This window comes from Micropterus salmoides, unplaced genomic scaffold (assembly GCF_014851395.1).
Source record: "Micropterus salmoides isolate LMB-PRFRI ecotype aquatic unplaced genomic scaffold, ASM1485139v1 Ms_hic_scaffold_3, whole genome shotgun sequence".
Lineage (NCBI taxonomy): Eukaryota > Metazoa > Chordata > Actinopteri > Centrarchiformes > Centrarchidae > Micropterus > Micropterus salmoides.
This window is the reverse complement of record NW_024042261.1, coordinates 11,914,506-11,930,533: the sequence shown is the minus strand read 5'-3', so window position 1 is coordinate 11,930,533 and position 16,028 is coordinate 11,914,506. Positions and strand designations below refer to the sequence as shown.

Genomic DNA, 16,028 nt, shown 5'->3' with positions numbered 1-16,028 from the left:
AGAGCCCAAGGGGAAGAAGGCGAAATACGTAAACTGGTATTTACAGAAGTGATGACAGTATAGATGATTTATTGTCATTTTAATGTTGTTGATATAAAAGAAATGTAAAAAAAATATATAGATTCTTCAATTTAACTAAAATGTTCTTTAATTTTGACCCTGCTGCTTAGATTGTGTCCACTCAGTCACATGCATTTGTTGTTTTAACCATGGTCTCTGATGGGACAAGATAGGAGAATGGATTTTCTCAGTCAAAGCCTAAAACTGTGTTGTTTTTTATTGTTTCCTGTATGTGTGTTAAAGAGTGAAATAGAGTTTGGCACAGTAATCCTTGAATTGTAATGAATAGTTTACCTTGAATATAAAGCAATCTGACAGAGTCCAGGTGGGCGAGGTTGCATCCTGTATTATCTGATGCCTTCCCTGCTTGCGTTCAAAGGCTAATTTCATGCTCAATATGCCTGCATCTGAGATGGGCGAAGCAAGAATGCTGGCATATTTTTTTATACATCAGAGAATAGACCACCTGTGATTATAAGAAATAGAGAACAGAGGGGGAGAAATTCAGAGGTATATGAGTACGGGGAAAATATGTTACAAGTGTGTGACCAAAGTCTGAATTGAGATTTGGGGCTCTGGCTCAGACGCACGCAGCTCTTAAAATGCACTTTATCAGTCTGTTTGGTGCATTTTTGTTCTGCAGTGTATCTGTGATACTGCAAGTGTTGGTCCAGTCCCTTCTGTGGATGCGCTTGCTGTATCACCAATCAGGAATGATGCCTTTGTTTTGTTTTGTTTTTGGCTGTCTCTTTTAGGTCAAATCATGTTTTTGAAAATGTTTATTATGAGTTCACAGTGTTCAAAGCATTACTCACCCTCCCCTGTGATGTGTCTTGTTAAATTGGACACGCCAGTTGTGAAAGTGCAAAATGAAACATCTTGGTTTTGCTGAATCACATTTTGTGAATCACAGAACCTTAACCTCTTTGTCCATGAAGTTTATCTAATTGCTCCATTTTCCCACGGCAGGTTGCCCTAGAGTTAGGCTACTATTGCCGTTTATAAGCCTGTTGTGTAGAATATAATATGGGGACACTTTTTGTTGTAAATAAGAGTGTTTGTGCATGAGTAGTTACCATTGTTCACAGTAAAGTATACCATCCATCCATCCATCGTCAACCGCTTATCCTGCGTACAGGGTCGCGGGAGTAAAGTATACATGTATGATAAATACCAACTATCTTGATCATACTGTCCCCACAAATTTAGAAACTGATTCTGCAGAACCCTGGATTACATCCGGTCGAGTAATGCCAACATTTTTTTAAAGTTTTGTTTCCTTGTTATCTGTGCTTTGCAGCTACATTATTGTTAAGATTTGAGACTACACTTAGAAGGTGACAGTTAAAGTTGACAGTGACTGTCTGGTCTCTGCATGAAAATGTAATGTGTTAAACACCCCATCCACCATCCCAACCTCCACAACCTTCCTATCCACATCATTACATATACGGCATTTGTACTTCCTGCATTGGTATCAACATTGGCAGTGATAGTAAAGTGTAACATGCAGTATCTTCAAGTATGGATGGAATTTCAAGGGATATTGGGAGTTTTGTGAACAAACGCAAACTGAATACATACACACAATTGCACAATCACAAAACTTTTCAGTGTAATCATAGCAAGAGAGACAGTAAAACACTCGTATAGCATAATAGCTGGTTTCAGCCACAAGTGTACATTGTCTTTTATTAACCTTGTTGAATAGCTAATAGCTGCTTAAAACACATTTGGAATGGTGAGTCCTGACACAAACCAATGATTTGGGGAGGCTTCATGCCAGAGTCAAAATGAAGACTTGTTTGGAGTACTTGGCAATCGTTGTAATATTGGGTGCATGTAAATATAACCAGTAATGAAAGGAGAGAGAATGGTTTATCAGACAACGATACAAGTTTAGTGCTTTCATCCCATTGCATTTCTCCCCATGGTGACTAACTTGTCCCATGGTCTACGCAACTGCCTGTGGCCTGTCTCTCTTCTCTATGCAGGCGCACAGTGAACGTGCAAACCTACAAACACAAACACATTCCCCCCTAATTACTCTTGCTCTCGCTGCCTCTCTCTGCTCTTTCTCTCTCTCTGTCTTTCGTTCTCTCTTTTCTTTCTTTCTTTGAAGTTTGAAATTAGAGTTGAAAGCAAGGTCAGTGTATTTATAACGTTTTCATCAGAGATTTATTATTTTTGAGGAATTGGATCTCCAAATCAAATAGGAAAGCTTTTTTTTGGAAAGGGGCGAGGAGGGGGGGCTGTTGATACCTGTCAAACCTGAAGAACACAAATTCCATTGTATACTGTAGCTGCTGATGTTTGGCTATGGTTGGAAATGAATTCTACTTTGGGGAGTATATGGATAAAAAATAATTACAACAGCATTAGAAAATCTATTCTCCAAAGTGAAGAGGTCTGAAGATATATGTGAAAGTAAGTGTGCTCCTCTCTGTTGTATGCCACGTGCCATTGAATGTGGGTGTTTTTAGTTCCACATTGAATGTATGTCGGCATCGTAATTCATGAACACCCAGCCAAATGGAAAACATTAGCAGTGACTGCAGTATATCTCTATGGAATTCATCCGTCCAGTAGATGCAGAGGTGAAGTGCTTTTCAAAGAGCTGCCCTTTCCAACATTGTTCCTTGAAGGTTGGCATATGACTACGATTTCAATTGACTCCTTTATTCTCCCTCCTCTCCCTTCATTGTTGGCAGCTGGACATCAGGCACTATTTGGCGCTGAAATGCCATTCGCACTTCTTACCTTCAGTATTGTCTTCCTTTCTTTATCTCCTTTCCTTTTCCACTTTTCTCCACACCTTTCCTCTTTCCTTGCCTGCCCTCCCATTTATAGAGGTGACAAGGTTATCAGAGCATGAGCAGTTGTTTCTTACCCGATCCATTTTTATCTATGCCTCCAAGGATTAATTCCCGAGTCACACATGCTACTCAGCCAATCAACTTCCCCACCCCAACCCACCGCTTTAGTTTTTGAGAGGGGAAAAAGCCAATTGGATTCTTTGTCACCTCAATCAAGTGCCCCCGCCTAGCCACCCCTGCCCATTCCATCTTCCCATATCTGAAAACACATCTTCATTTTGGCTTGGTCATTTGACTACAGCAATAACTCTGTACGACTTCATTTAAAATGCTGTTTGGCACGATTGTGAAAGTCTTGTCAGTTGGTATTAGAGAGATGGGTTACTTGGGGATGTGGTGTGTGTGTGTGTGTGTGTGTGTGAGAGGGGGGGTGAGAGGAGAGAGAGAGTTAGTTGGGAGGAGGCTGTTACTGATGCTATACAGAGACAAAGCTTCAATAATAACCTTGCGGGAGAAACAATCTGAAAGAGACAAACATTGAAAAATTGTTTCTTAGAAAACATGGTTGATATGGAGGAACAGGGCAGCTTTATTTCAATTCAACACAGCAGCTCCTATCAGATCAGATCTGAATTCCTACATGATGCAGCTCTCACAAATGTGTTTACAACTTGGAAGTCTTAAATGCTCTCAGCATAGATTTCCCATATGTTTTTGTTAGTTACACAGCCAGCTAGGCAGCTTTTCTGTAGCTACTCAAGACAAGTCTTTAAAGCTGCTTCAATATAGGCACCAAAATGAAAGGTGCAAAGCTAGAAACATGCCTCACAACAAATGGAAACCACGGTACCTGCTGGCATGGATAACACCCACAGCAGGAGTACGAATGTGGCGCAGTCCTCATTGAAGGGCCACTGAGTAACTTTAATGGAGCAGTTGGGGTTTAAGTGGCCTGTTTATGGACAAATTGACAACAGTTGTTGAGAGTTGGCAGAGTCTGTTACTTTCCGCACCAGCTTTTTACAACTGATTGTGCTGCTGTTGACGCTAAGCAGGTAACCCATAAGTTTTAATTGTTTACTTCCCAACCTTGCTTTTTATGTGCAAATGATTTTGATGGCTAAATAAATGGTAATCTGATTTGTAAAGAGTGTAGACTGTTATTTAAAGCTTTATTGCAGGTCAAAGCCACATACTCTTTTGTTTGATTAAAAGACTTTATTTCCACCTCCACCAGTGACAGTTATCACCAAAAACAAACCGCTAATTTCTTAAGCAACATGGCAATCCTTCTCCAAATAATCGCATCATCGCACAAGCTGTGTGTGCACTTCAGCAGAATATGTGTGCATGACCACACAGCCAACATTAGCGACATGTGCATATTAATTACCATTTTCCCAAATAACATACAAAACTGTGGCGGCAGTGGCCAGAATAATGTTATTTGGCACAGCAGCCATAAAAATGAAATTACTTGACTTTATTTTTTTTAATATAATAGGCCTTGATGGTTACCCTTGCAGTGAAAAGTGTAAATGCGTTGGAAGGTAGTCTAGCTCACATCGTGTTCGTATCTTAGGTAGGTATAAACACAATCCACAGCCTACAGCATGTTGGCATCTGTGCACAACATAACATTATAGCCTACAGATGTTTGTTTTTAGTTAACATAAAATATAGCAAGCAACAAGGCTGAAAGAACACGCCACTAAGGATTGATTATGCATTCATTCTGTGCCCTGAAAGCCAAAAAGATGTATTATTAACAGAACTGCTTGAAAAATTAAAGCGATACAGGTGGGAAATAACTGTGATGGTGTGCATTGCACTCATCTGTGTGCCTGACTGCAACAGGACAAACTGACACAATATTTTTTGTAAAAAGAGAGGCAACTTCATGTTGGATATTTTGCCAATTTTAACACAGGGGACAAATAATTTAGAATTTGCCAAGTTTATTAAGTTTCTCCTAACTATGAGATTTTTTAAGGGAGTTTGGGGATGATTTGGCCACCTCAGATTACAAACATGCAGGTTTTGCTCTAGAGGACAGAGATACGATATCAATAAGGATAATGAGAACACATTAAAAATAACAGGTGATGGAGAGGGGATCTCCCTGCTGCACTGTGGTGCTTAAGGTGGGGTGTGAGGTCCCCCATGGGTTTAGGTAGGTGTGGTAAATAAGTTTAGTTTATTTTGGAGAAGAAAAATGAATACATTTTAATAAAAACAAAATACAACCATTTAACAGTCCTTAATACCTTCCAATTGACAACACATTTTCTTTTCTTCAACTTGGCTTTAGATATAGTGAAGAACTGATTGTGTGTAGGTGAAGGTCCAGTGTCCAGTAAACAGAATAGAATATAATGACAACACCAAACAGACATAGAGTTCTTAAGGTCTGGGTTCATTGTTTTTAAAAGTATTATTACTCTCTGGTTTACTTCAGGATAATGGCAGGGTCACATTGCAGGAACATAACAAGGCAAGTGATATAGCAAGCTTTTTCTGGACTTTGTGTCTAACTGATGCACAACAACTTTTGCGGTTTTCGGTGCAAGTGACAATATCAAGGGGTTTACATACCAATATTCCAGCTCTAAACCATATATATATATATCTCCCCACATTAAATACAGTGAAAGGGACAAACAAAAAGCCTTTTAACACAAGGACTGAGTTTCCTTCAAACCCATCAATTACACTGTCAAAAATGACATAATTAAGCCAAACTCAGAAACAGACAAACAAACAAATTAGCTTGAACAGGAATTTAGCAACATGAACACGAGGCAATCATTTCAAAAACTAAAGACCCTCGCTAGGTCCACAATAACTGACCCTGTCACTTTTTCTAAATACTCTGCTGAATGTGAGAATCCTTCACCCTTCACACAGGAGGATGCAGCTAAGCTGCTGCAATTATTATTATTATATTCCATCTTGGGTTAATTAAAGTATTGTAACTTGCAGGCATGATCAATCAATCATGACTGAACCAAAATAGTCAGTTGGAAGACATTAAAATTGGTTAAAGGTGTAATATTTAACTTAAATACAGTGTTTTTGACATATATACATGCAGCGCACTTGAAAACTGAATCATGTGTGAGTTTATTAAACATGATGACTTTCTGAAACGTACTGCTGATGGAGAAAGTGCGCAGTTCAGATACACGTATAGGGAGAGAGAGACAGAAAGAGGCGGAGCAAGTCACTGTGTTTGCAGGGAGAGACCAGAGGTGCAGGCTAGGCGTGTGTGCATGTGTGTGAGTGTGACCAGCCGCTGCCTCCAAAGTTACACCGTCTTAATGAGAACAGTTCGAGGAGCAGGTGTCTGAGAGACAGAACTGCGACATGAGACTGTGGACATTTGTGGCGCGGTTTCGGTCTCGGTTTCAGAACCGTTACAGCCCTGGTTCCCACCCTCTGGAAAACATACTCTATCGTAATGGTGCCAAAGAAATCCTGCTCCTCAGTTTCGGCGATTTGCTTTTACACCTTAATAATCATGAAATGCCTGGAAAAGCTTGCGCTGAGAAACATCATGCCATCTGTCAGTCTACAGCTGGATCACCACCAGTTCTCCTACAATGCCAAGAGGGGAATTGAGGATGCTGTAGCATGTCTCCTGCACCCCCTGCTACAACACCTAGAATCACCAGGCAACTTTCTCTTCATCGACAGTGATAAAGAAGCTCAAACATCTCAACATTACAATATAATAAATACTAATGCCATAGCTCATCTCCCACCACCACATACTTTAAGTACTCTGACGATGAAGAAGTACTCTGACAACACTGCCACATTTAATGACAATAACTGTGTGATGGCTTATGAACACTAATTCATTCAGTAGTGTAATTATCTATAGCTGAATTATAATATGTAACTGGTTATCAGCAGCCCCAACACACTGCACTTTCCTGAATCCCATGTGGTGAGACAGTAGACCAGGCTGAAAGCTTCAAATAACCTTGGAATCACACTGGACAATCAACTCAGTTTTGACTCACACATAACTGACATCCACAAAGATTCTCTGCCATTCGTTAACTCAAAGCCCTCTCTGTTGCTGCTTTACAAAAGCATAATTCCATCCATATTACTCTACTGCTCCCCCTGTTTTCTTACCATGCAAGTTGTTCAGTACTACATACAGTGCTTACAAATTCATTGGTCTCCCAACCAGCAGCCTCTCAGATCTTGATAACAGAGCTATCACTTGAATGGCACTCACCATAGCACATGACCCCGGACACCCCCTCAACCCATTTCTCACTCTAGTCCCATCTGGGCGTCCAAACAAGGGCGAGAGAGATGCGTTGGCCCACTTCGATTATGCACCAGCCCACATCCTCCTCCTCAAGATCTTCCATACCAGTTCAACTGTCAGTCAAGGTTTTGCAGCTGAAGCGGTAATCTGTGGTGAACAGATCCATTACTTAAGTAAAAGTACTAATACCACGATAATACACAATAATACTCTGTAACAAGTAACCCTACTGAATTGAAAATGTTACTTAAGTAAATGTATGAAAGTATAATCAGGAATTAAAGCGTTAAAAGTAAAGTACTCAATGCTGAAATATGTCCCCTGTGACTGTTATACTATTATATGTTATAACATATAATGCATTCATGCATTCATTTAAAAGCAGTATTTTACTGCTGTCGTTGCTGAGGTGGAGCTCATATTAAGCTGTTTTGTATCAGACTGCAACTAATAATTATTTTCGCTATTAATTCTTCTGCTGATTAGTGCCTCCATTAATTGACTGATTATTTGTAAAAATAAAAATAAAAAATGGTGAAAAATTGGTGAGAAATGCCACAATTACAAAAATGTGGATGTGATATCAAAACTCTGATCATAAAGCCTAATGTTACTCAATTCTGTGGTTTATCAGTATGAAGTATTCATAATTCCAGCGTAGTTAAAATTATTGTTTTCTTTTATGGCCTTTGTGCCCTCAAACATTGACTATACCAAAGGCATGTGGCCTAGCGCATCAAATGATGACATTCCAGACCTGGTAACAATAAACCTTTACTCATAGTAACTTTTACTCCAGTTGGACAATGTCACTATCCCTTCTTATTTCACAGTAAATTATTTACGAAAACATAAAAACCTATGAACTACATAGGCAACTATTTACCATAGCAGTAGTTAACAATTACAGTAACATGCCAACGGCTTCCGGCGTAAGCCTCACTTAAACATTGAATAGACCACAGGTGTTTTTGCTGGTAAAGATATGGTTAATGTAAGAGAGACAACATGGCGTGTACCGGGCCAGAAGGAATGTTAACCTGACACACACACATGCCTGAAATTAGAATAATAAATTCACTTATCACAGGTTTAGAGAAAAAATCAAAGTTACTCTTCATCATTTGTCCGCATTATGCATGCTCCAACATTCATCATATTCCAAAGCCATTGATCATTATTTGTATTTCTGGCCTCGTATACGATACCTTATCCCAACCACTTCACCCACTGTTTGTGAAAACAGTGATGTATGCCCTCTACATCCTTCATGATTGATTGCATCTTTGCTGCTGACTCACTTTAAAACAGACTGTACCTTCTTAATTTATCTGAGTTGTTTTGCCAAGAGTAAAGGTTTCTCCCTCCCTCCTATCCAGGTTTCTGTTTGCCTGAGTGGGAGTAAGAGCAGTAGGAGCAGTGAGGAGTAGATGGCGGTCGCGAGGCAGGAGGATCATTAAACTTGCTGAGTCAAGATGATACAGCTCTGTGTTACTTTGAACATCAGTGTCACACACACACACACACAAATTATTTATTTCACCTTTAAATTTTGATTCCTATATTAAAGCCTACTTTTCTGAAAGTATCAGAATCAGTGCCAAGCGTCTGGTGGGTTCCCGTATGACAAGAGAAGCAATCTGTTTTCATGAGCTCAAGTCCCGGGGCAGAGGATTAAATTGCTTATGTGGATCCTGGGTTGAGAAAGTTTACTGTAAGTACCTCTAAGGGCTATAGCAGTTTGAAATAAAGGTTCTCCAAAGCTTTTATAAACTCTTCCTTTCACTGAGAGAATCAAGGTGAGCTTGTGTTTGCAGTTAATTTCTGTTTGTAGCCAATAGTTTCTATGAACAGATGGCAAAGGGTGTTATGGGAGCAAAGCAGCTGTTTTTAAATGGGAAAGTCTCAGATATTTATTTATTTATCCCCAACAATCCGATTCTTTTCAATGGCTCTTTGGTTCGAACGAAGGGAACCAAGTCGTACTTAGGGAGAGCTGTTCTTTTTATCGTTGCGCCCAAATTTTACCTCCTGCACTATATCAACACCCCTTATTGTGAACAGTGTACCAGTAAAATTACCACTCTAGTAATGTCTACGACTCACAGCACAATAGTGGGTTCCCTTGGTTCCTATCCCGGCATACACTGCAGTGGCATCAGCTGGGTGGAGTTGAAATGGTTTCTAATTTTAAGTGTTGGATGGATTACATTCAAGGCAAGGCAACTTTATTTATGTAACACATTTCAATCAAAGGGTAATTCACTGACTCGTGTTAGGTTTACAATGCAAATCATTGACGTTAGTCTGGCAATACAAGTAATTTAGTGCTGCTAAACCTAGTCCACACATGCGAAATTAAATTATATTGGGGGGATGTCTAAGTTTGAATTTAATCCACCTTATTCTATCATTATCCTAGCGATTATTTCACAGGTAAACCTGGTAACCTCCGCCCCCTAAAGATAAAATGAAAAAGAACAATGAACCGTTATCTCTCAGGAAGGAACAGAGCCATAAGATCTGGCTCCCTTCAAAGACCTGTAATTCCCATCACTATTTTAAGTTATGTAAAAAGAAAAAAATTATTTCAGTCATAAAGTTCTACAAGTTGACACTCCTCAGATAGTTCTGGATCTTGGTCCGTGTGAGATAAAACACACGTTGGTTTTCATATTTAATAAATAATAGCAATCTTTCTAACCTTGGTGTCATTTCTCTTGTGTTTTCAGTACCAGCCAACATCTACAAGGTGTCAGAAGACATCACAGTGAATGAGGGCAGTAATGTGACACTCAGTTGTTTGGCCACTGGCAGGCCGGACCCTGCAATCACCTGGCGACTGCTCAACCCCTCAGGTAAGAATCATCCAATAAGCCAATCAGTACTCATTATCATTTGTGTCAGTCTAGATCTCTAGCCAGTGGCATACCAGACCCTTTCAGCAATTAAATACCAGATTCTTAAGTCACCCAAGATGCTAAATCGCTCTGAGAACAGTACCTCTGGTGCATGCTATATGTAAGGGCTATAGAGGGAAAAGTTATGAATATCGAACTTCCTGTAGTTGTTCCAATTTGCCACAAATGTCACAGTACATATACAGTACAGGATATATGCATATAGAAATAAGACACTCTTCAGAACTTCATCAGATAATCATCAGATTCAGACTTTTTCTTCAGTATTACTGTTGTCTGTGCAGTGAAAACATGATCTGCTAGATCAAATGCTGCTGTAGCTTTTTTTTTTTTGACCGTAGATGGGAAGTTGACAACCTGAAGCTAGGAACCATCTCAAAAGTGCATGTCATATTTGTCAAAAGAGCTTGTCAGTTTTTTGTCAATAGCTTTCTCAATTTTTTCTCAACACTTCTAATGACGCCCATCTGGACCTCCTCCCAGGGCATGCACAACCTCGCCCCTTTTTTTAAATTATGCAATAATGCCCATGAGCAAGTTTTTTGCCAATGGGTTTCTCATTTGTTATCGTAAACACTTCAGACTAACTTTAAATTCTGTGCATTATAACATCATACACACAACCAAGAGAAACCATGGAATAAGGCCCAGTAAAATTCTTGGATTTGAACTTGGACTTGTATTTTCCCATCTTTAAACTTATTTCTCAAAATGCTTTATTTTTATGATTAATTTATATTTTATGTTTTGTCAGCAGTTTAACTTATAACTAAAATAACTTTTAACCTCAACTACATATGAGGAGTATAAATAGCTGTAGAAAACAGAAAAAATCCAAATGCGGATACAAATATGAATAGTTTTGTGAAACGAACACTTACAAGTAGATATAACTTGTAGCTTTGTATTAGTAGGGGTTTATTACCATGGTGAGTGTCTCTTATATAGTAGCCTCTCATGTATGATAGCCATGTTGGTGTTTGGACATGCTATAACTGCTGTAAGTGTGTAAAGGTCATGTGTTGTCCATCTCTCCATATATGTGCATTCAGATGGTGGTAATACTGTTGCTTTGGGATTTTATCCAGTTTCAGAGAAAAGAATAATGTCTCCTGTGGTGATAAGCTTGTAGTTTGATTGATGGAGATGCTGGAGAACATCTCAGTTTGAGAAAAGCATTGTGTTGATTGAAAGCCATTCTGTTTGTGTGTCTTTATCAATTACTGTACTAGTTTGTCAGCACTTCAGACATGTTTCATCAAATACATCTGTTTCCTGCACCTGGAAGCTAAACAACTTGGGTGTATTTGCCCCTTTTGTCAGTTTGCGTTAAAGGGGAGTGATTTGTTCAGCCAAATCCTGTGAGCCGTATGGATCTGATTGGCTGCTTTATAGAACTGTGATGAAAACTGAAAGCTTCCCTTCATTTTCTTCCTGCAAAACTGAAGAGAAGACCTGAAGGTTCAGATGGCTCACAAAGTTACTGTAGGTAAAGCTCCTTTGTGAGTTTAAACAGCTTAGCGGGAAGGAAAAGACAATATCCAATTGTAAGTTTTTGAAGGTGGAATTAAGTGGGCCTTAGTAATGACTCCTCTTCAAGTTCTGCAATTTTTTTCCATAACGTAGCTTTTCTTTTTGATTATCTATGTTTTGTAGAGGAAGTAGTAGGCAGACCACCTTTGACAAGTCTTTGTTCTTTACTGAAACAGTATGAATGGTGAAATGGAAACAGTGTGATAGAAGGAAAATCCTGTCAGCGCCCTGTCAGGATTGGATCCTATAAGTCTACACAGGCACATGTGGCTCCAGAGATGGGGGTCCCACGCCGTTTGCAAACACTGCCACTGTTATTATTTTTGTTGTTGTTTTGCGGGTTTCTTTCACCCCAGAATCCATAAGTCTAACCCAGTTTGAGAGTGTGTGGTGGACTGCTGAGAGAGATAATGATGTCTGGCAGCCTGTGGTCTCACTTCTTCACGCCTTCGTCTGCCTGGGCGGTAACGCCGCTTCGCTCTGCTAGCGAGGCTCTCAACTATTTTCTGTGCCACAGATGTTCGTGAGTCACAAAATGCCAGTCCAAGTCATGACTCAAGTCTTTTATTCAGCCCCCGAGTCAATGTCTTCAGTTTATACAGTAGATATACAGTACATAATGGTTTAAACTTACTAACAATAGGGATATTTCACAAATTTCACTGAAGATGATTGTATTTTTATTGTTATACGGGTATAAAGGCACCACTATTGAGATTACTTTAAAGCACAAATCAAGAGGTTGCAGTAATCTCAATTGATGAACAAACTGAAGTTTAGTTGGCCAATAAATAGTAGCAACATTGTATTCTTTGACTAATAAAGAAGATAACCTGCCTTGTAAACTGGCTCAAATTTGAAATGAGCCACCCTTTGCCACCTTAATGGAAAAAGTTTATTATTTATTTTAACAAGCATCCACTCGTTCAGAACATCCACGCTTTCAGAACCGCAGTGTTATAAGGTCAAGACTTGCACTTATGGCTAGATTAGGTATGGCCAGTCTTTTACAGAGTCATATACTTGAGTGCCAAAATCTGGCTAAAGCTCATCATTGCATAACCACATGCATATTCATATTCAGATTGATGCCTTTGTGCACACGATGCTGTGCACGTATGTGTGAAAATTCAATGGCACTCCCACCCTCCAGTGACTACATTTTTCTCTCTGACTTTATCCCTGACGACCACATGCATAATTTAAACCTGTCTTTAATGTAAACCTAATTCTAACCCAAAACAAATGATTAAACCGTGGGAACCTGCCAACATCACTTCATTTAGCAAGTGTCTACCTTCAGGTTGTCAGAAACTCAAGCTTGTTCCCTTAAATAGCCGTGCAAGAGCATCAAAACACAGTACCAACACACTCAGAAAATCTTTCAAATAAGGGCACTCTGTAGTATCTCCTTCAAGCCACATGAGACAACGGTCCTCCAGATTAATGAAAGCCAGGCCAAGACTGGCCTTTGGTACAATACCCAATGGCCTGACCAGCTGATTGGCCTGGAGAGCCAGGCCGGTGTTAAAAAAGCAGAAATGAAGTGGTTCAGTCAAAGTGAAAACAACACTGGGCAGCTACAGTCCCTCAGAACTGTAGACCATCAGCAACCCACCCGCCAATTTTAAACATGAAGGACTGTCATCACACGTGATTGGTCGTGGAGTGCATATAAGCGAGCAGTGTGGAGAAATGGGCAGTGCAGAACAAGAACAAGAGAAAGAAAAAAGGTGGAGCAAACAGTTCCTACTGTATATAGTTTGCAAAAATGTATGAAAAACTCAAACTACCCTCCATCCTATTGGTTGTTGTTGTAATCTGGGCCATAACGCCCCCCATTGTTGTGGTTGGCCGGCTAAATTTTCCTTTGTCTTACAAAGCACTAAAAATAAGCACTTTTTTTTCTAATGTGCTCATCTCCCATCTGCCTTTGTGACTCTTGACTTCAAAGTGGAGCAAGCAAAAGTTTTGAAAGAAAACAGAGTGAATGTGGTATAATTTTAATGGGATAATTTGATGATATTCAGTTGCTCAAATTTAGATCTGCAATGATGAAATAGCTGATAATCAATTTATCAATCAACAGATAAATAATAAGGAGTTCTTTTGATAATCTATTAATTGTTAATGTTAAAGTGTGAATATTTTCTTTGACGATAATACTGTGAATATTTTGGGGTCGTGAACTGTTGGTCATACAAAACAGGTAATTTAAAGGTCACATTTGGGAAATTGTGAGATTTCTGACGTTTTATAGACCAAACAATTTCTCATTTTATCAGAAAATAATCAGCAGACTAATAGATAATGAAAATGATCATTAGTTGCAGCACTAGTCAAATCTAAACACACCTGCAAGTTGATGACAATTGTGTAATTGTGTTAGAAGGCCCACAGAAAATATGCAGTTTTGCAATGCATAAACAGAAGTCTAACTACAGAGGCCACCAAGCAGAGATGGGGTCTCCAGTTTCAGACTTGGACTCGAGTCGCACCTAAAGGATAATTTGGGTGTTTTTTAATCTGGGCTCATATTCACATATTTTCGGGCCGAAATGACTAGTATTTCACTTGACTAGTGTGCTTCTTTTTGCCATCAACAGGCTCAGACAGAAGTCTCACTCTAGGACACTGCTCGCTCTGAAATCTTGTTAGAGGAGAGTTGCTGCAGGACGATGCCGGTGGAGTTAAGAGTCAGAGTTGGAGAGAGGAGTTTGTGTACATAGATGAACTGTTGCTACTCTGACTCACTTTTCAGTCACACAGAGACTCATCCTCTAAAGAATTGAGACTCGAGTCGGACTTGAGATTTGGGACTCTTAAACACCTTCTTCAACAACTCTATTTCATAAACATTAAGGTATCAAAATAAAAGATGCTGGATTGACCACATCAAACTTTCTGCTCGCTAACATTAGACTGAGAGAAAACCACATAAATTATTAACACCTGCTACAGGCGACAGGTTTATTGTTTACCACGTAATGTTACATATTAGCTATGCAGTGTTCTGAGCAGACTGGATGGCGTGCATGCAGCAGATGATAGGATGCTCATTATAAGCCATAAGAGACTTGAGACCTGCCTCGGACTTCTCTCTGCTACCAAATATTTGAAACCCAACAGTTAGCATCATGATTGAATTCTATTTTCTAACGCATGGAACTTAAAAAATTTATGCCAAAGGAGAGGTTAAAGGAGCAGGCAAAGCAAGTTTGGCTTAAATAAAACTGACAACACTGTAAAACTCTAAACTAGAACAAACCAAACTGACTATAAAAACCCAGAAGATCCTTAAACTGCAGACTGTAACAAGTCAGCTGTGTCTGTTGTAAAGTAAAACTTCTTTTCTCAGGGGCTCAGGTGTAAAACCTGAGGCAGTCCCATACAATTCATATAACGGGGGTGACAAATGACTTCAGCGTTCTTCAGTCAACTGTCTAAATTGGTATTCCATCCTAGGATTTGTTTATGAGATACTTAATAGCAGTGTTTCTCAGGGTGTCTGCATTGATTATGGCTGTCATCTGTTTCCGCGGGCCCATCCAAGCTGAAACTGCTCTTTCTCAGCTCTGCACAATCTTATTTCTTTCTGTTACTGTTGTCTCTGTTGCTCAGTTATCACGAAGCTAATGAGATTGTAACTGACATGTAAGGTTTCTTAGGATAAAATGACATGCTCGGTAGATTTAAAAAGGAACAGAGAGATAACTTTCTATGCTGGGGATATATATATATATATATATATATATATATATATATATATATATATATGTACACACACACACATATATATATATATATATATATCCATCAAAGATACTGTTTTTGTTTGTCATTGAAAGAAGAAGTCAGGCAGGTTATTGTATAAATTTATAAACTCATAATATATTGCGAGGGCACGTCTGAGGCAGAGATTTTTTGACCTGCTGTGACTACAGAGAGCCATCAGAAGAAGTGAGGAACACTGTGGCTTCATGAGCATGATCTAAGATGACAATGAGGCGGGACATACGTCGCTATGAGTAAGGATGTGGAATTTTGTGGGCAGAGCAAACAAGGTGCTCATTAAAGAGATACATGCACCAGTTAACCCAATCGGTGTTAGTTATTGTCTGGCTTACACTGCCAAAGCAGATAACTATAACGATAAAGTGTGATAATTACCACAGTCACAAATAATTACCTGATTGACACCTTGTGTAATTATCAAAACTTTCTATAATGCATGCATACAAAATATTAAGTTGCTGTGAAAGTGAAAAAGCCATCAATAAACCATCAATATCTCTCTTGTGACCATGTGTTTATCATTGTAACCATGTTGAAAACGCGATATTTTCCTAACCTCTGTAATGGTTTTGGAATGGACAGACAAATTATGTCATCCTGCCAATAAGGATCAGG

General features: G+C 39.2%; 1 protein-coding gene across 1 annotated transcript in view; it reads left to right on the top strand.

Moving 5' to 3' along the window:
• Nucleotides 1-16,028, top strand: part of LOC119883371 (limbic system associated membrane protein) — a 214,888-nt gene that overhangs the window by 171,400 nt on the left and 27,460 nt on the right. Inside the window, exon 4 of the mRNA XM_038693995.1 lies at nucleotides 9,897-10,022. Within this exon, the coding sequence (XP_038549923.1) occupies nucleotides 9,897-10,022 (126 nt within the window). The remainder of the gene's footprint in view (nucleotides 1-9,896; nucleotides 10,023-16,028) is intronic.